The sequence below is a fragment of the Dicentrarchus labrax genome, unplaced genomic scaffold (genome assembly GCF_905237075.1).
Source record: "Dicentrarchus labrax unplaced genomic scaffold, dlabrax2021, whole genome shotgun sequence".
NCBI lineage: Eukaryota > Metazoa > Chordata > Actinopteri > Moronidae > Dicentrarchus > Dicentrarchus labrax.
In genome coordinates this window covers 199,237-212,881 of record NW_026136720.1, presented here as the reverse complement: position 1 = coordinate 212,881, position 13,645 = coordinate 199,237, and the positions used below count along the sequence as shown (strand labels likewise).

The window sequence follows — 13,645 nt, the reverse complement described above, 5'->3', positions numbered from 1 at the left end:
AATATCTGCGATTAATGTCATCAATATCTGTGTATATTGTGATTCACTTGTTTAATTCCTCTTTGGTATGCTCTTATTGTGAAAGGTCTGTTAATGTGTCGACTTATTGATTAAAAAAGTAAAATCAGTGAAGTTAATAAATAAACAGTATTATGGAGTTGAATCATTGGAGTTCAGATAATGAATGACTACCTTTAATTGTTACATTTTAACATAAAGTTTATTGTTAAGGCGGCGTAGACAGCGTTCAGTAGCAGGAGTCCATGATGCGTCTCATGCTCATGAACCTCATGTTGCTCATGCCCATGTTCATGAAGTTCCTGTACTCTCCAGGCCTCATGTACATCATCCTGCCTCTGTAGTTGGGCTGCTCGTACATCAGCCAGTGTCCGTCCATCACATTACATGACATGCAGTTGGACATGCGGTAGCGGTCCATGATGTTGTCGCAGTCGTCCATCAGCTCGTGCATCATGCCTCCAAAGTTCTCCCTCTCATAGATCCTCATCCTGTAGGAGCCACGGTACTGCAACACACCAATAATCAATCATTAAACATCAATCGGCACCTTCTTGTTTGGCTATTACGGTAAACAGGAACCTAGTGGAAGTTCTGCTCTGATCATTGTATATATTACGGACAGAACTTCCAGGTCTGTGAAGTGTATTAAAACCCACATTCTATGTAATGACCAGCAGGGGTCACACGGACATTCTTTTGATACCAGCTGCACTTAACGGATCACAACTTTTCGATGCTTAATTGGATTTCATCCAAATTTGGTAATGTTGTACATTGCACGTTTGAGGTCAGAGGTCTGTACTGTTTATTTTATTTAAATAATAGGAACAATAGTGATATTATTGTTATATAGGTCATTGCTGTAGATACAGCTCAGAGATCTATACTGTCTATTTCATTAACAAAATAGTAAAAATAATATCAATTATTATTAAGTAAACTATAAGCTTTATTGAAGTCCAATAATTTGACACTAATTGTCTTTTTCGGAGACAGTTAATAAAGATTTGTTCATTTGACAATAATATTTTTAGTAGCTACAGGGGGCAGTGCTGTAGATACAGGACAGAGGTCTGTACTGTCTATTTGACTCATATAATAGTAACAGTAATGATATTATTAATATTATAATATTATATTGCTGATTATTCTTTTTCTTCTTCTGTACGTTTTTACGGTATCTTTTGAACACATTATTCAATTACAACAATTTTGAGAGGTATCTTAAGATGCAAATCACAAACACTTCTTGCTGGGACTCTTTTAGAAGCCATGCCTGCAATTAGCGGTGGCAGCAGCACATGAAGTTTATTCAGGAAATGCAAATATTCTTGTGTGAACATTAATATATTCAAGAGGTTTATAACAGATGTAACAGATTTAATCTACAGTTTGATCATTTTAAAGAAGAATGAATTCCTGAATTTTCACATTTGATTATTTCATGTTTTTTGATCAGATAAACAATAACCTATTATAATTCATTCGTTCATCACAAATTTGGTGTGTTTTTTTTTTATTGCCCACAAACTCCAGTTTCTGTAAAAATCTAATTTGAATTTCCTTGAAGAAAATGTTTTTCTTTAATACATACTGTTTTAAATTTTACTTTCTTACTCCAGTTTATTAAAAGATTAACTGCTTTTGTTAAAGATTGATGTCCTGAGATAACTTCTGTTATGAATTGGCGCTATACAAATAAAATTGAATTGAATTGAATTGATAATGAATAACTCCAGAAGATCCAGTGGAACCTGATATATTGAACCTTCCACTGAAACAGTAATAACCTATAATGTAATATAATATAATATATAATAATAAAATAGAATGTAAATATAGTATCATAAATATAAAATGATAATTTATAATACTTCATAATCTAAACTTTTTAGTGACGTTTAGTTTTGAAGACATTCCACCTGAAGTCACACAGATTTGACCTTGTCCAACAGCTAGAGGATTAAATTCAGGTGAGCTGTTAACCTGAACTCACCTGAGCCCGTTTATGATATAATGAAAATAATATATATATATATCTATATATATATATATATATATATATAATAATGTAATATGCTACCAGTGTTATAATGGGACTGTGTCACATACAGAATATCTGTCCTGTGATTAGTCAGCTCATACTGATGTCAGTGCTGTGATTGGCTGTGTGGTTACCATGGGGATCATGCGGCAGGACCTGATGTGGTCACTCATTCCCATCATGCTCATGTAGTCAGCATACTCGCCCCTCCTCATGAAGTACTGGTTGCCCATGAAGTTGGTGCGGTCGTAGACCATGAAGCAGCCTCTCTCCACCCTGCAGGAGTGACACCTGCTCAGGTAGGATGACATGTCGGCACAGTCGCTGCTGCACTCATAGGAACGACCCTGGAAGTTCCTGTCCTCGTAGAAGACGATCTGAGGACAGAGGACAGGTTGAGATAGAGTTATGACGTTCTGGATGATCTGAGCCGTTATCTGTGATCTGCTGCCACTGTGCAGTGACAGGAAATGCACAAACGCTTCACAATAAAAGCCTTAGGTAATTAGCTAACGTTTTGCTAGCATTAGCTATCAGGTGCAACTCACTAGTTAATGATTAATGTAGATAAGCTGGCTAAGGTTGATGATTTATAAATATTTGGATGTTTGAAGCTGTTTGGATAAAATATATGGTTTTGGTTTAAGAAATAAAAATTGTATGTGTAAATTTTAGAGAATTTTAAGATTTGTATCTGCAATGTTTTGTAATAATTGAACAAATGATGAAAATCTGTTATTGATTATATGACATGAACTCAGAACTATGTGTAATCCAGTTCTGGTTTGGGAGCAGTGATGCATGCTGGGACTTACCCTGCTCATCATGTTCATGTCGGTGGCGGACATGTTGTTGGTCTGTGCTGACGGAGGGAGGTGAACTGCGTTCATACCTGTGTGAGCTCACAGCTTTTATACACCTGAGCATCACTCACTGCTTTGTGCTGCGGAGCGCTGAGTCAGCACGCACACCACAAAGCCTCTTTGAAAGGGTTAACAATGAGCGTGTGAGGCCTTTCATCAACAACAGCTCTGTTCACAGCAGTGACGTTGCTAGACAACAGGGGGCCCTAAGTTCTTACTATGATAACAGTATGAACTGAAAGACATTTTATTCTGAAGGGGAAGATTGAACCTCCAGCAGCTTTATTGTTTCTCATGAAATTTCTCTTTATTTTATTATCCAGGAGAGGTGGTAAAAGTTTGTAAACCGTTGAATAAAAGTAGAGTCCCAGTTAGAAGCAGGTCTCCTTTACTAGCCTGGTGGTCTCCATTAGAGTCCAGCTCTGGATTGTATAGAAGTTGTTTGGATGTATAATAATTTTATAAGGAGTACGGTCTAGACTCTATTTGAAAAGTGTCCTGAGATACCTTCTGTTATGAATTGGCGCTATACAAATAAAATTGAATTGAATTGTATGAAACCTCTTAAAGCCTGAATGAGTTCTAAGCTGCTTAGATCGCCTACACTGGACATGCTACACATCGTCAGATCAGTTAGATTGTCCACACTTCAAACCTTCACTTCATTTTACACAAACTATAGTATAATTCATTCAGATTTACCTTTGAAGTGGCCATAAAGTCTGAATATGCGTCCAAAAGAATAAAAAGGTTTTCATTTAAATTAATCCTAATTGTGAATATTGTTTACTGTGTGTATGCTGGGTGCCGTAAATCTTCGGCTGCCGTAAAAGCAATGTTTGTGTTCAAGTGTCAGAGAAAAAAGTACAACCTGAAATTCGAGTTTGTGCTAAAGGAATACCTGTTCCAAATATTCCATTCAATTTCATTTGTATAACGACAATTCGTAACTAAAGTTGTCTCAGGTCGAGACTGTACTCCTTATAAAATTATTTACAGAGGCCCGACAGTTCCTATAGACTCCTGTCTCCAATAATGACATGCTAGCAATAAGCAAACTGTGTCATTTCCAGTTACTGACTGCTCCTGTGTACAGAGTTAGCTGCTCTTGCCTCGCCCAGTGAATGCTAAACTTACTATTTATGTCATTATAGCGGTCATTTACCCACTTAACATTTAAACGTAGATTAGTTCTGTTTAAGCACTCGGAGATACTTTCTGCTTTTAGGGACTTTTCGGTAAATTACACAGCTGTTCACATCTCCCTCTGCTGCTCTTTCATGATCAGTGTGTCAGATGTTCAGTTATTCCTCTGCCTTGTTTAGCTGTTATGATACCTGTATTAAGTGCAGTTTATTTACTGTGTTGGAGGCGAGGCTCAGTGAACTAGAAGCACGGCACCACAGAGAAATCTTTAGCCGCGGTGGTTACCAAAGCATAGCCCCAGACAGCAGAAGCCCACGGTTCACCGCCAACAGGTTAACGTTCCCCACTCAGCGACACAATTCTGGTTATTGGCAGCTCGATAGTCAGGAACGTGAATTTAGCGAAACCAGCGACCACAGTTAAATGAATCCCTGGGGCCGGAGCGGGCAATATTGAAACCTATTTCTAAAGATAAATGTAAATATAGTAAAGTAGTTATTCACGTTTCCTTCAAAGATATCTAATACCCCATCTACCTTCCTGTTTAAATGGTCGCCAGAAGGCTTTGTGTATTTAGGAATACGTATAATACCCTTGTTTGAACAACTATTCAAAGAAAATTTCCCACCCATATTTGAGCGTATAAGACTAGACCTAGAGAGGTGGAACACCCTCCCAATAGGGGCCGTGTTGCACTCCTAAAAATTAACATTCTCTCCAGGTTACTTTACCCAATACAAATGATCCCAGTCATGTTCCTCCAAAAGACCATCACACAGTTAAATAGTTGTTTTAACTCCTTTATATGGTCTAAGAAGAAAGCACACCTGAAAATAGCTATGATATGTTCATCCTCAGAGGGGGGTCTCGATCTCCCAGACATTTTTGCACTATAGCGGACTGAGTGCATAATAAGTCCACACTCATAATTCATCCACCCCCGACGACTTGGTTTCCCACTACAACACCGGCCTCACCTCCATTCTTAATTCTCTCGCTCCTATGAAAACCAGGTCCGTCTCCTTCTCCACCTCGGCCCCTTGGTTCACTTCCGAACTACGGCAAATGAAAGCCAAAGGACGACAGCTCGAGCGACTATACAAGATAACTGGTCTTGTTGTTCATAAAGACATGCACAAAAATCATATTTTACACTATAAGGACTGCATTTCTCAAACCAAACTCAACTACTACTCTGGCATAATCTGTTCGAACGAAGGCAATTCCAAGTCTCTGTTTTCTCTTCTCAACAATATTCTCAGACCCCGGCCTCTCTCCCTCCCCACCTGTACTCAACTGCTTTCTGTAACTCCCTGATGTCCTTTTTCAATCAGAAAATTCATCAGATCCACCTGCACCTAGGCCCAAGCTCCTCCCTCAGCACCTCTCCAGAACCCTGTCTGACTTCTCACTCACTTTCTTTCTTTCAGCTCCCCTCTGACTCAGATATCTCAGACCTCATCTTAAAGTCCAAGCCCTCCACCTGTCAGCTAGATCCCCTCCCCACAGTTCTGGTGAAAGCCTGCCTCCCTTCTCTCCTCCCCCTCATCTCTGCCATCATCCATTCCTCACTCTCCACTGGAATTGTTCCTGCACTCTTCAAAACTGCTGCCATCACTCCAATATTGAAAAAACCTGGTGCTGATCCTAACAATTACAATAATCTTCGTCCCATCTCCAATCTACCTTTCCTCTCCAAAATCCTCGAAAAAACTGTTGCTTCCCAAATTCATTCTCATCTAACCTATAACAACTTGTACGAACAATTCCAATCTGCTTTCCGCCCCCTCCATAGCACTGAATCTGCACTAATCAAAATCACAAACGACCTCCTCCTGGCAGCCGACTCTGGTTTACTCACTATTCTCATCCTCCTCGATCTGAGTGCGGCCTTCGACACCATCTCTCACACTATCCTCCTCTACAGATTAATTTCCATTGGTATTTTACACACAGCCCTTGACTGGTTTAATTCCTACCTCTCAGGCCGCACTCAGTTCATCCAACTCCAATCCTTCAGTTCCCACCCGTCCCCTGTTACCACTGGCGTGCCCCAGGGCTCTGTCCTGGGGCCCCTTCTCTTCATCATCTACCTCCTTCCCCTTGGCAATATCTTCCGTAAATATAACATCCACTTTCATTGCTACGCGGATGACACCCAGCTCTACCTCTCCAGCAAACCAAATTCCACTCTCCCACCTTCCTCCCTCACTGACTGCTTCACCGAGCTCAAATCCTGGTTCTCCTCCAACTTCCTCAAACTCAACAGTGATAAAACCGAATTTCTTTTTATTGGCACTAAATCAACCCTCTCAAAAGCAAACAGTTTTTCCCTCACCATCGACCACTCCTCTGTCTCCCCTTCCCCCCAGGTTAAGAGTCTGGGTGTCATCCTCGACAGCACATTATCTTTCCAATCCCATATCAATAACATCACCCGGTCTGCATATTTCCACCTACGCAATATTAATCGACTCCGCCCCTCCCTTTCTCCCCACTCCACTGCCATCCTTGTACACAGCCTTGTCACCTCCCGCATCGACTACTGCAACTCCCTTCTCTTCGGTCTACCTCACAAATACCTCCATAAACTTCAACTGGTTCAGAACTCTGCAGCTCGAATTATCACCAGAACCCCCTCCATCCACCACATCACCCCTGTTCTACAGCAACTCCACTGGCTCCCGGTAAAACTCTGCATTGACTTCAAAATCCTCCTATTCACGTTCAAGGCCATCCACAACCTCTCCCCTCCTTATCTGTCCGAACTCCTCCACATCGCCAACCCTTCCCGTTCCCTCAGATCTGCCTCCTCTGTCCACCTCTCTGTCCCTCCCGCCCGCCTCGTCACCATGGGGAGCAGGGCTTTCAGTCGCTCTGCCCCCCAACTCTGGAACTCACTCCCACCGGACCTCAGGAACCTGGACTCTCTCACACTCTTCAAATCAAGATTAAAAACTCACCTATTCAGAACTGCCTACCCCACTTAACCATCTACATTGTCTTTTCTTATCTGTTTCTTATTTCTTGCTGTTTTTTTTTTTTTTTTGTGTTGTACGGTGTCCTCGAGTGCCCAGAGAGGCGCCTCTAATAATTTAATGTATTATTATTTTTATTATTATCTCCCTGGTTGAATGTAGAAAGTTCAATGTCTAAATACCCTTTGAGTAATCTTCTGTTTATAAGGAAAAATACATTTTTAAAGTCTGCTTGTACTAACCTTATCACAATCTCCACAGTTAAGGCATGGCATGCCATCAGAAAATCGCCAAGTGTTTGCTCATGGTGGGAACTGTTGGGTCTCTGTAAATAATGCTATAATAAGGAGATAAATGGACCTGTACTTGTATAGCGTCTTTCTACCACTCAAAGCACTTTTACACTATGTGCCACATTAACCCTTTCACACACATTCACTCAGTGAAGGCAAAGTCCATCGAACAGAAACTGATGCATTCAAACACCAATGCACAGCGTTGGGAGCAATTTGGGGTTCAGTATCTTGCTCAAGGGTATTTCAACAAGTGGCGGCAGGAGCCGGGGATTGAACCAACAACCTTCTGATCAGAGGACAACTTGCTCTTCCTCGAAGCCACAGCTGCCCTAGATAAGGTAAGGAGTTCGGTCTAGACCTGCTCTATTTGAAAAGTGTCCTGAGATAACTTGTGTTAAGCATTGGCGCTATACAAATACAACTGAATTGAATTGAATCTCAATTCACTTCTGTCTTCACTCCAATATGTGACAATCCTGATTTTCCCCCTAGACTAATGGACAATAACTTCCGGACTTGGGTAAATAAAGGAATATCTACTTTACACAAACTACTGGAAGGCCCTGCCATTCAATTCAATTCAATTTTCAATTCAATTTTATTTGTATAGCGCCAATTCATAACAGAAGTTATCTCAGGACACTTTTCAAATAGAGCAGGTCTAGATGTCTTTAAAACATTAATTACAGAGACCCAACAGTACCACCATGAGCAAGACCTTGGCGACAAGGGCAAGGAAAAACTGCCTGTTAAAAGGCAGAAACCTAGGACAGATCCTTCGGCTCTAGGTGGGTGGTCGTCTGTCTCGACCAGTTGGGGTGAGAGAGAGAGAGAGAGAGAGAGAGAGAGAGAGAGAGAGACAAAGAGAGAGAGAGCGAGAGAGAGCGAGAGACAGACAGACAGGTGCACAGCAACAACAGTATTGGCAATGGCAATCTAGCAGGACCATGGCAGGAGGCTCCGGCATGATGTCTTTTAGTCAGTTGGAAAGGAAATTCAAAAACAGGATTTCTTTCGATATTTGCAAGTAAGCGATTTTGTCACAAAGGACACCACAATCCTTCAGTGTCAAAATATCTCACACATAGAGAGACAGCTCTTTTTGCAAAATTCTGGCAGTTCTATTAGCTTATTTTGTAATATCCTTAAGGGGTATAACATCACAAACAAATCCTCTCTGAAGGGCCTGTGCCCTGTCGGAAAGAGAACTTAATGTTAAGATAACGGATGATGGTTGGAATGATGCTTGGAAAAATGCAAAAACACTGAATGTCTGTAACAGAGTGAGAGCCATGCAACTGAAGCTCCTACACAGGGCCCATATATCTCCCTTTCAACATCATAAATACAACCCTAATGCATCTCCATTGTGCCCCAAGTGTAAAATAGAAATTGGTAGTCTTACACATTGTTTGTGGTATTGTAGAAAAGTACAGCAGTTTTGGCATGCCATAGGACAGGGAAAGTTTCTGTCTATCAATAGAAATAATGACCTACTTGGCATATCTGATGATCCATCCCTGTCCATCCCTGACAAATTTAAAAGAAAACTTTACCAGACACTTGTTTTCTGTGCCAGAAAGAATATTCTTTTTAACTAGATCACAGATAAAGTTCCATGGAGTGAGGCTTGTAACATAATGCCAGGTGCTACGGACGTGCTACGGTAAGCGTACTGACTCATTTCCTGTTCACTTCCTGCTCTGTGTACACTGTTTGGTGCTGTAGCTCTGTCAGTGAACGCTAAATCTAAATTAGTTTTACTCGTTACAGCGGTTATTTTCTCGCTTAACATTTAAACGTAGACTAGTTCTACTTAAACACTCGGAGTTTCTCCTTCTTTCAGCGACTTTTTGCTACTTTCAAAGTTTTTCATACACTCTAGTTTCATTAGCATTAGCAGTTAGCTATGGCTTCTCCCTCTTCCTCTCCTCTGTCCTGCTCAGTGTGTCAGATGTTTAGTTATTCCTCTGCCTCCTTTAATGATAAGGGTACATGTATAACATATAGTTTATTTATTGCGCTGGAGGCGAGGCTTAGTGAGTTAGAGGAACGGCACCGCACCACGGAGATATCTTTAGCTGCTATAGTTAGCCAGCCCCCGGTAGCCGGTGCGGTCCGACCGAAGGTAGCTTCTGTTAGCTGTCCTCCGGTAGTTCCTCCGGTAGATCCCGAGCAGCCGGGAAGACAGGGAGGCTGGATGACTGAGCGAAGGAAGACTAAAACGCCGAAGCCCACAGTTCAGAATTTAGCGAAAACAAGCGACCACAGTTAAATGTATCCCTGGGGCCAGAGCGGGCGACATTGAATCATATTTAAAACTGCTGGCTAAAGATAATCGTAAATATGGTAAGATTGTTATCCACGTCGGCGGTAATGACACCTGTTTACGCCAATCGGAGGTCACTAAAATTAATGTGGAGTCGGTGTGTAATTATGCTAAAACAATGTCGGACTCCGTAGTTTTCTCTGGACCCCTCCCCAATGTGACCAGGGATGACATGTATAGCCGCATGTCGTCATTCCACCGCTGGCTGTCGAGGTGGTGTCCAGCAAACGATGTGGGCTTCATTGATAACTGGAAGCCTTTTTGGGGAAAACCTGGTCTGATTAGGAGAGACGGCATCCATCCCACTTTGGATAGAGCGGCTCTCTTATCTAGAAATATGGTGAAGTTTATTTCTAAAACCTGACAGTCCAGAGTTGGGACCAGGTAGCTGAGCTGCTGTCTTACACACTTCTCTGCGCTTTCTTTAGAACAGTCACCCACCCAAACCCCCATAGAGACTGTGTCTTTCCCCCGACCACCTAAATTATTTAAAGAAATAAAAACAAGAGGAGTTCAACATAAAAACCTAATAAAAATTAAAACCAACTTCTCAGTAGCACAAAATAAGAGAATGAAATGTAAATATCAGGTCTCTGTCCTCTAAAGCTGTTTTAGTGAATGAATTAATATCAGATTATGACATTGATTTACTTTGTCTTACTGAGACCTGGTTGTCCCACGAGGAGTATGTTAGCCTAAATGAATCCATCCCCCCAGTCATATTAATACTAGTTCCTGTCAGTACTCGTGCTGCAGCGTTCTGAATTAATTGGAGCGTTTTAATGGACTTATTGGGGCAACCTGATAAGGAGTTTCAGTAATCCAGCCTTGAAGTAACAAATGCATGGATTCGTTTTTCTGCATCTGTCTGTGATAGGATGTGTCTAATTTTTGTAATATTACGTAAATGAAAGAAGGCAGTCCTAGAGGTCTGCTTTATGTGGGAGTTAAAAGACAAATCCTGATCATATTAATACTCACATTCCTCGAGGCACCGGCCGAGGAGGTGGAGAAGCAGCCATATATGATTCGAGCATTTCAATGGACCCTAAACCTAAACTAAATTATAATTCATTTGAAAGCCTTGTTCTTAGTCTTTCTCACCCATCCTGGAAAACACTGCAGCCAGTTCTATTTGTTATAGTGTACCGCGCTCCTGGACCGTACTCTGATTTTATATAAGTTTTTATCAAGTTTAGTCCTTAAATCAGATAAAGTAATTATTGTGGGTGATTTTAATATTCATGTGGATGTTAACAATGACAGCCTTAGTAATGCATTTATATCATTAATAGACTCAATTGGCTTCTGTCAGAGTGTAAATAAACCAACTCATTGTTTTAATCATACTCTTGACCTTGTTCTATCATATGGCATTGATATTGAACATTTAATAGTCTTCCCTCATAATCCTTTCCTATCTGACCATTATTTGATAACTTTTGAATTCATACTGTTAGATTATAAGCCATTAGGCAAAACTTCCTACAGCAGATGTCTATCTGACAGTGCTGTAGCTAAATTTAAGGAGGAGATTCCTTCAGTGTTTAATTCAATGCCATGTCTGAATTTAACAGAATCCTATAATAACTTTAGTCCCTCTGAAATTGATAATCTTGTCGATAGTGCTACAGGCTCACTACGAAGAACATTAGACTCTATCGCTCCTATAAAAAGGAAATTATTAAAGCATAGGAGACTAGCACCGTGGTATAACCACCAAACCCGCCAGTTAAAACAAATAGCTAGGAAATCTGAAAGGAAATGGCGCTCTTCCAAATTATCAGAATATCGCTCAAATTGGCAAGATAATCTTAAAATTTATAGAAAGGCCCTCCATAATGCCAGAGGAGCCTATTACTCAGCACTAATAGAAGAAAATAAGAACAACCCTAGGTTCCTCTTCAGCACTGTAGCCAGGCTGACAGAGAGTCACAGCTCTATCGAGCCACATATCCCCATAAACTTAAGTAGCAATGACTTCATGAGCTTCTTCTATAATAAAATTATTACTATTAGAGAAAAAATTAATCACCAACTGCCATCAACAGTTATCAGTGGCTCTCCAAGTTCAGGGACTTTTGCTAATGTAAACTTATTACATTATATATATTATTATACATTATAGATATATATTTAGACTGTTTTTCTGCTATCGATCTTCATATAGCAGAACACTACGTTCTCTGAATGCTGGGCTACTTGTGGTTCCTATAGTCTCTAAAAGTAGAACAGGAGCCAGAGCCTTCAGTTACCAAGCTCCTCTCCTGTGGAACCAGCTTCCAGTTGTGGTTCGGGAGGCAGACACCCTCTCCACATTCAAGAGTAGGCTTAAGACATTCCTCTTTGATAAAGCTTATAGTTAGGGCTGGATCAGGTGAGTCCTGAACCATCCCTTAGTTATGCTGCTATAGGCCTAGACTATCGGGGGATTTCCCATGGTGCATTGAGCTCCTCTCTTCCTCTCTCTTTCTGCACTCATTCATGTTCCATTAATGCATGTTACTAATTTCACTTCTTCCCCGGAGTTCTTGTGCTTTCTCATCTCGCAGGTCCTGGTGGAGCCTCCTGCCATGGTCCTGCTAGATTGCCATTGCCAATACTGTTGTTGCTGTGCACCTGTCTGTCTGTCTCTCGCTCTCTCTCTCTTTGTCTCTGTCTCTCTCTCTGTCTCTCTCTCACCCCAACAGGTCGAGACAGACGACCACCCACCTAAAGCCGAAGGATCTGTCCTAGGTTTCTGCCTCTTAACAGGCAGTTTTTCCTTGCCCTTGTCGCCAAGTGCATGCTCATGGTGGTACTGTTGGATCTCTGTAAATAATGTTTTAAAGAGTTCGGTCTAGACCTGCTCTATTTGAAAAGTGTCCTGAGATAACTTCTGTTATGAATTGGCGCTATACAAATAAAATTGAATTGAATTGAATTGAATCTAAGGTTTAGTGGCAAAGGGTTATAATTGAATATGTTGCATTGGAATATTTGACATGTCAACTTCACGGCAATGACGATGCCTTTCGTAAAACATGGGAACCCTTTCTCTCATATGTTGGTTTGAATATTTCTACCAATCTCGTAAGAGGGTTTGTATCATAGCTCTGAATGCTCTGCCTTAAAAGAGACACTGCTTTTATTTATTATTTACCATTCAATTGATTTACTTTTATTTCGGCATACCTTTCCTTAATCATGTAAATATGATATACTTAACAATACACGCTCAATTTATCTTATTTAATTTATTTTAAATGTATTATTTACTATTATAGGATGTGACTCCTGAATCTTTTGCCTGTAGGAATTTGGACCTGAATATGTGCGTAAACCAAATGTTTGTTTGTTTATTTGTTTGTTCTTCTTACCTGTTGAAAATTTTATAAACATATATATAGAAAAAAAACTCCACAGTAGCCCAAAATGAAAGCATTAAATGATATTGATTTACTGTCTTACTGAGACCTGGTTGTCCCATGAGGAGTATGTTAGCCTAAATGAATCCACCCCCCCAGTCATATTAATACTCACATTCCTGGAGGCACTGGCCGAGGAGGTGGAGTAGCAGCCATATATAATTCAAGCCTTTTAATTGATCATAAACCTAAATTAGATTATAACTCATTTGAAAGCTTTGTTCTTAGTCTTTCTCACCCGACCTGGAAAACACTGCAGCCAGTTCTATTTGTTATAGTGTACCCCGTATCCTGGCCCATACTCTGATTTTTTATCAGTATTCTCAGAGTTTTTATCAAGTTTAGTCCTTAATACAGATAAAGTAGTTATTGTAGGTGATTTTAATATTCATGTGGATGTTAATAATGAGCCTCATTATTAGACTCAATTGGCTTATGTCAGAGTGTAAATAAACCCAGCAAAAATCTGAAACAAACAGAAATTGATAACAGACATTAACTGGAGATATATTACTAACAATAATAATACAATCATATTCTAAAGTAAAGACCCGTGCACGC

At 40.4% G+C, this 13,645-nt stretch overlaps 1 protein-coding gene and 1 pseudogene across 1 annotated transcript; one reads left to right on the top strand and one right to left on the bottom strand.

Annotated features, from left to right (window-relative positions):
* LOC127353840 (cadherin EGF LAG seven-pass G-type receptor 1-like) overlaps nt 1-13,645 on the top strand; it is a 147,680-nt pseudogene that overhangs the window by 75,404 nt on the left and 58,631 nt on the right.
* On the bottom strand, nt 173-3,027 carry LOC127352655 (gamma-crystallin M3-like). Its single transcript, XM_051381224.1, has 3 exons — nt 2,881-3,027; nt 2,200-2,442; nt 173-526 (listed from the first exon to the last, which is right to left on the bottom strand). The coding sequence occupies exons 1-3, from the start codon at nt 2,953-2,955 to the stop codon at nt 248-250; spliced, it is 597 nt and encodes a 198-aa protein (XP_051237184.1). The 5' UTR covers nt 2,956-3,027; the 3' UTR covers nt 173-247.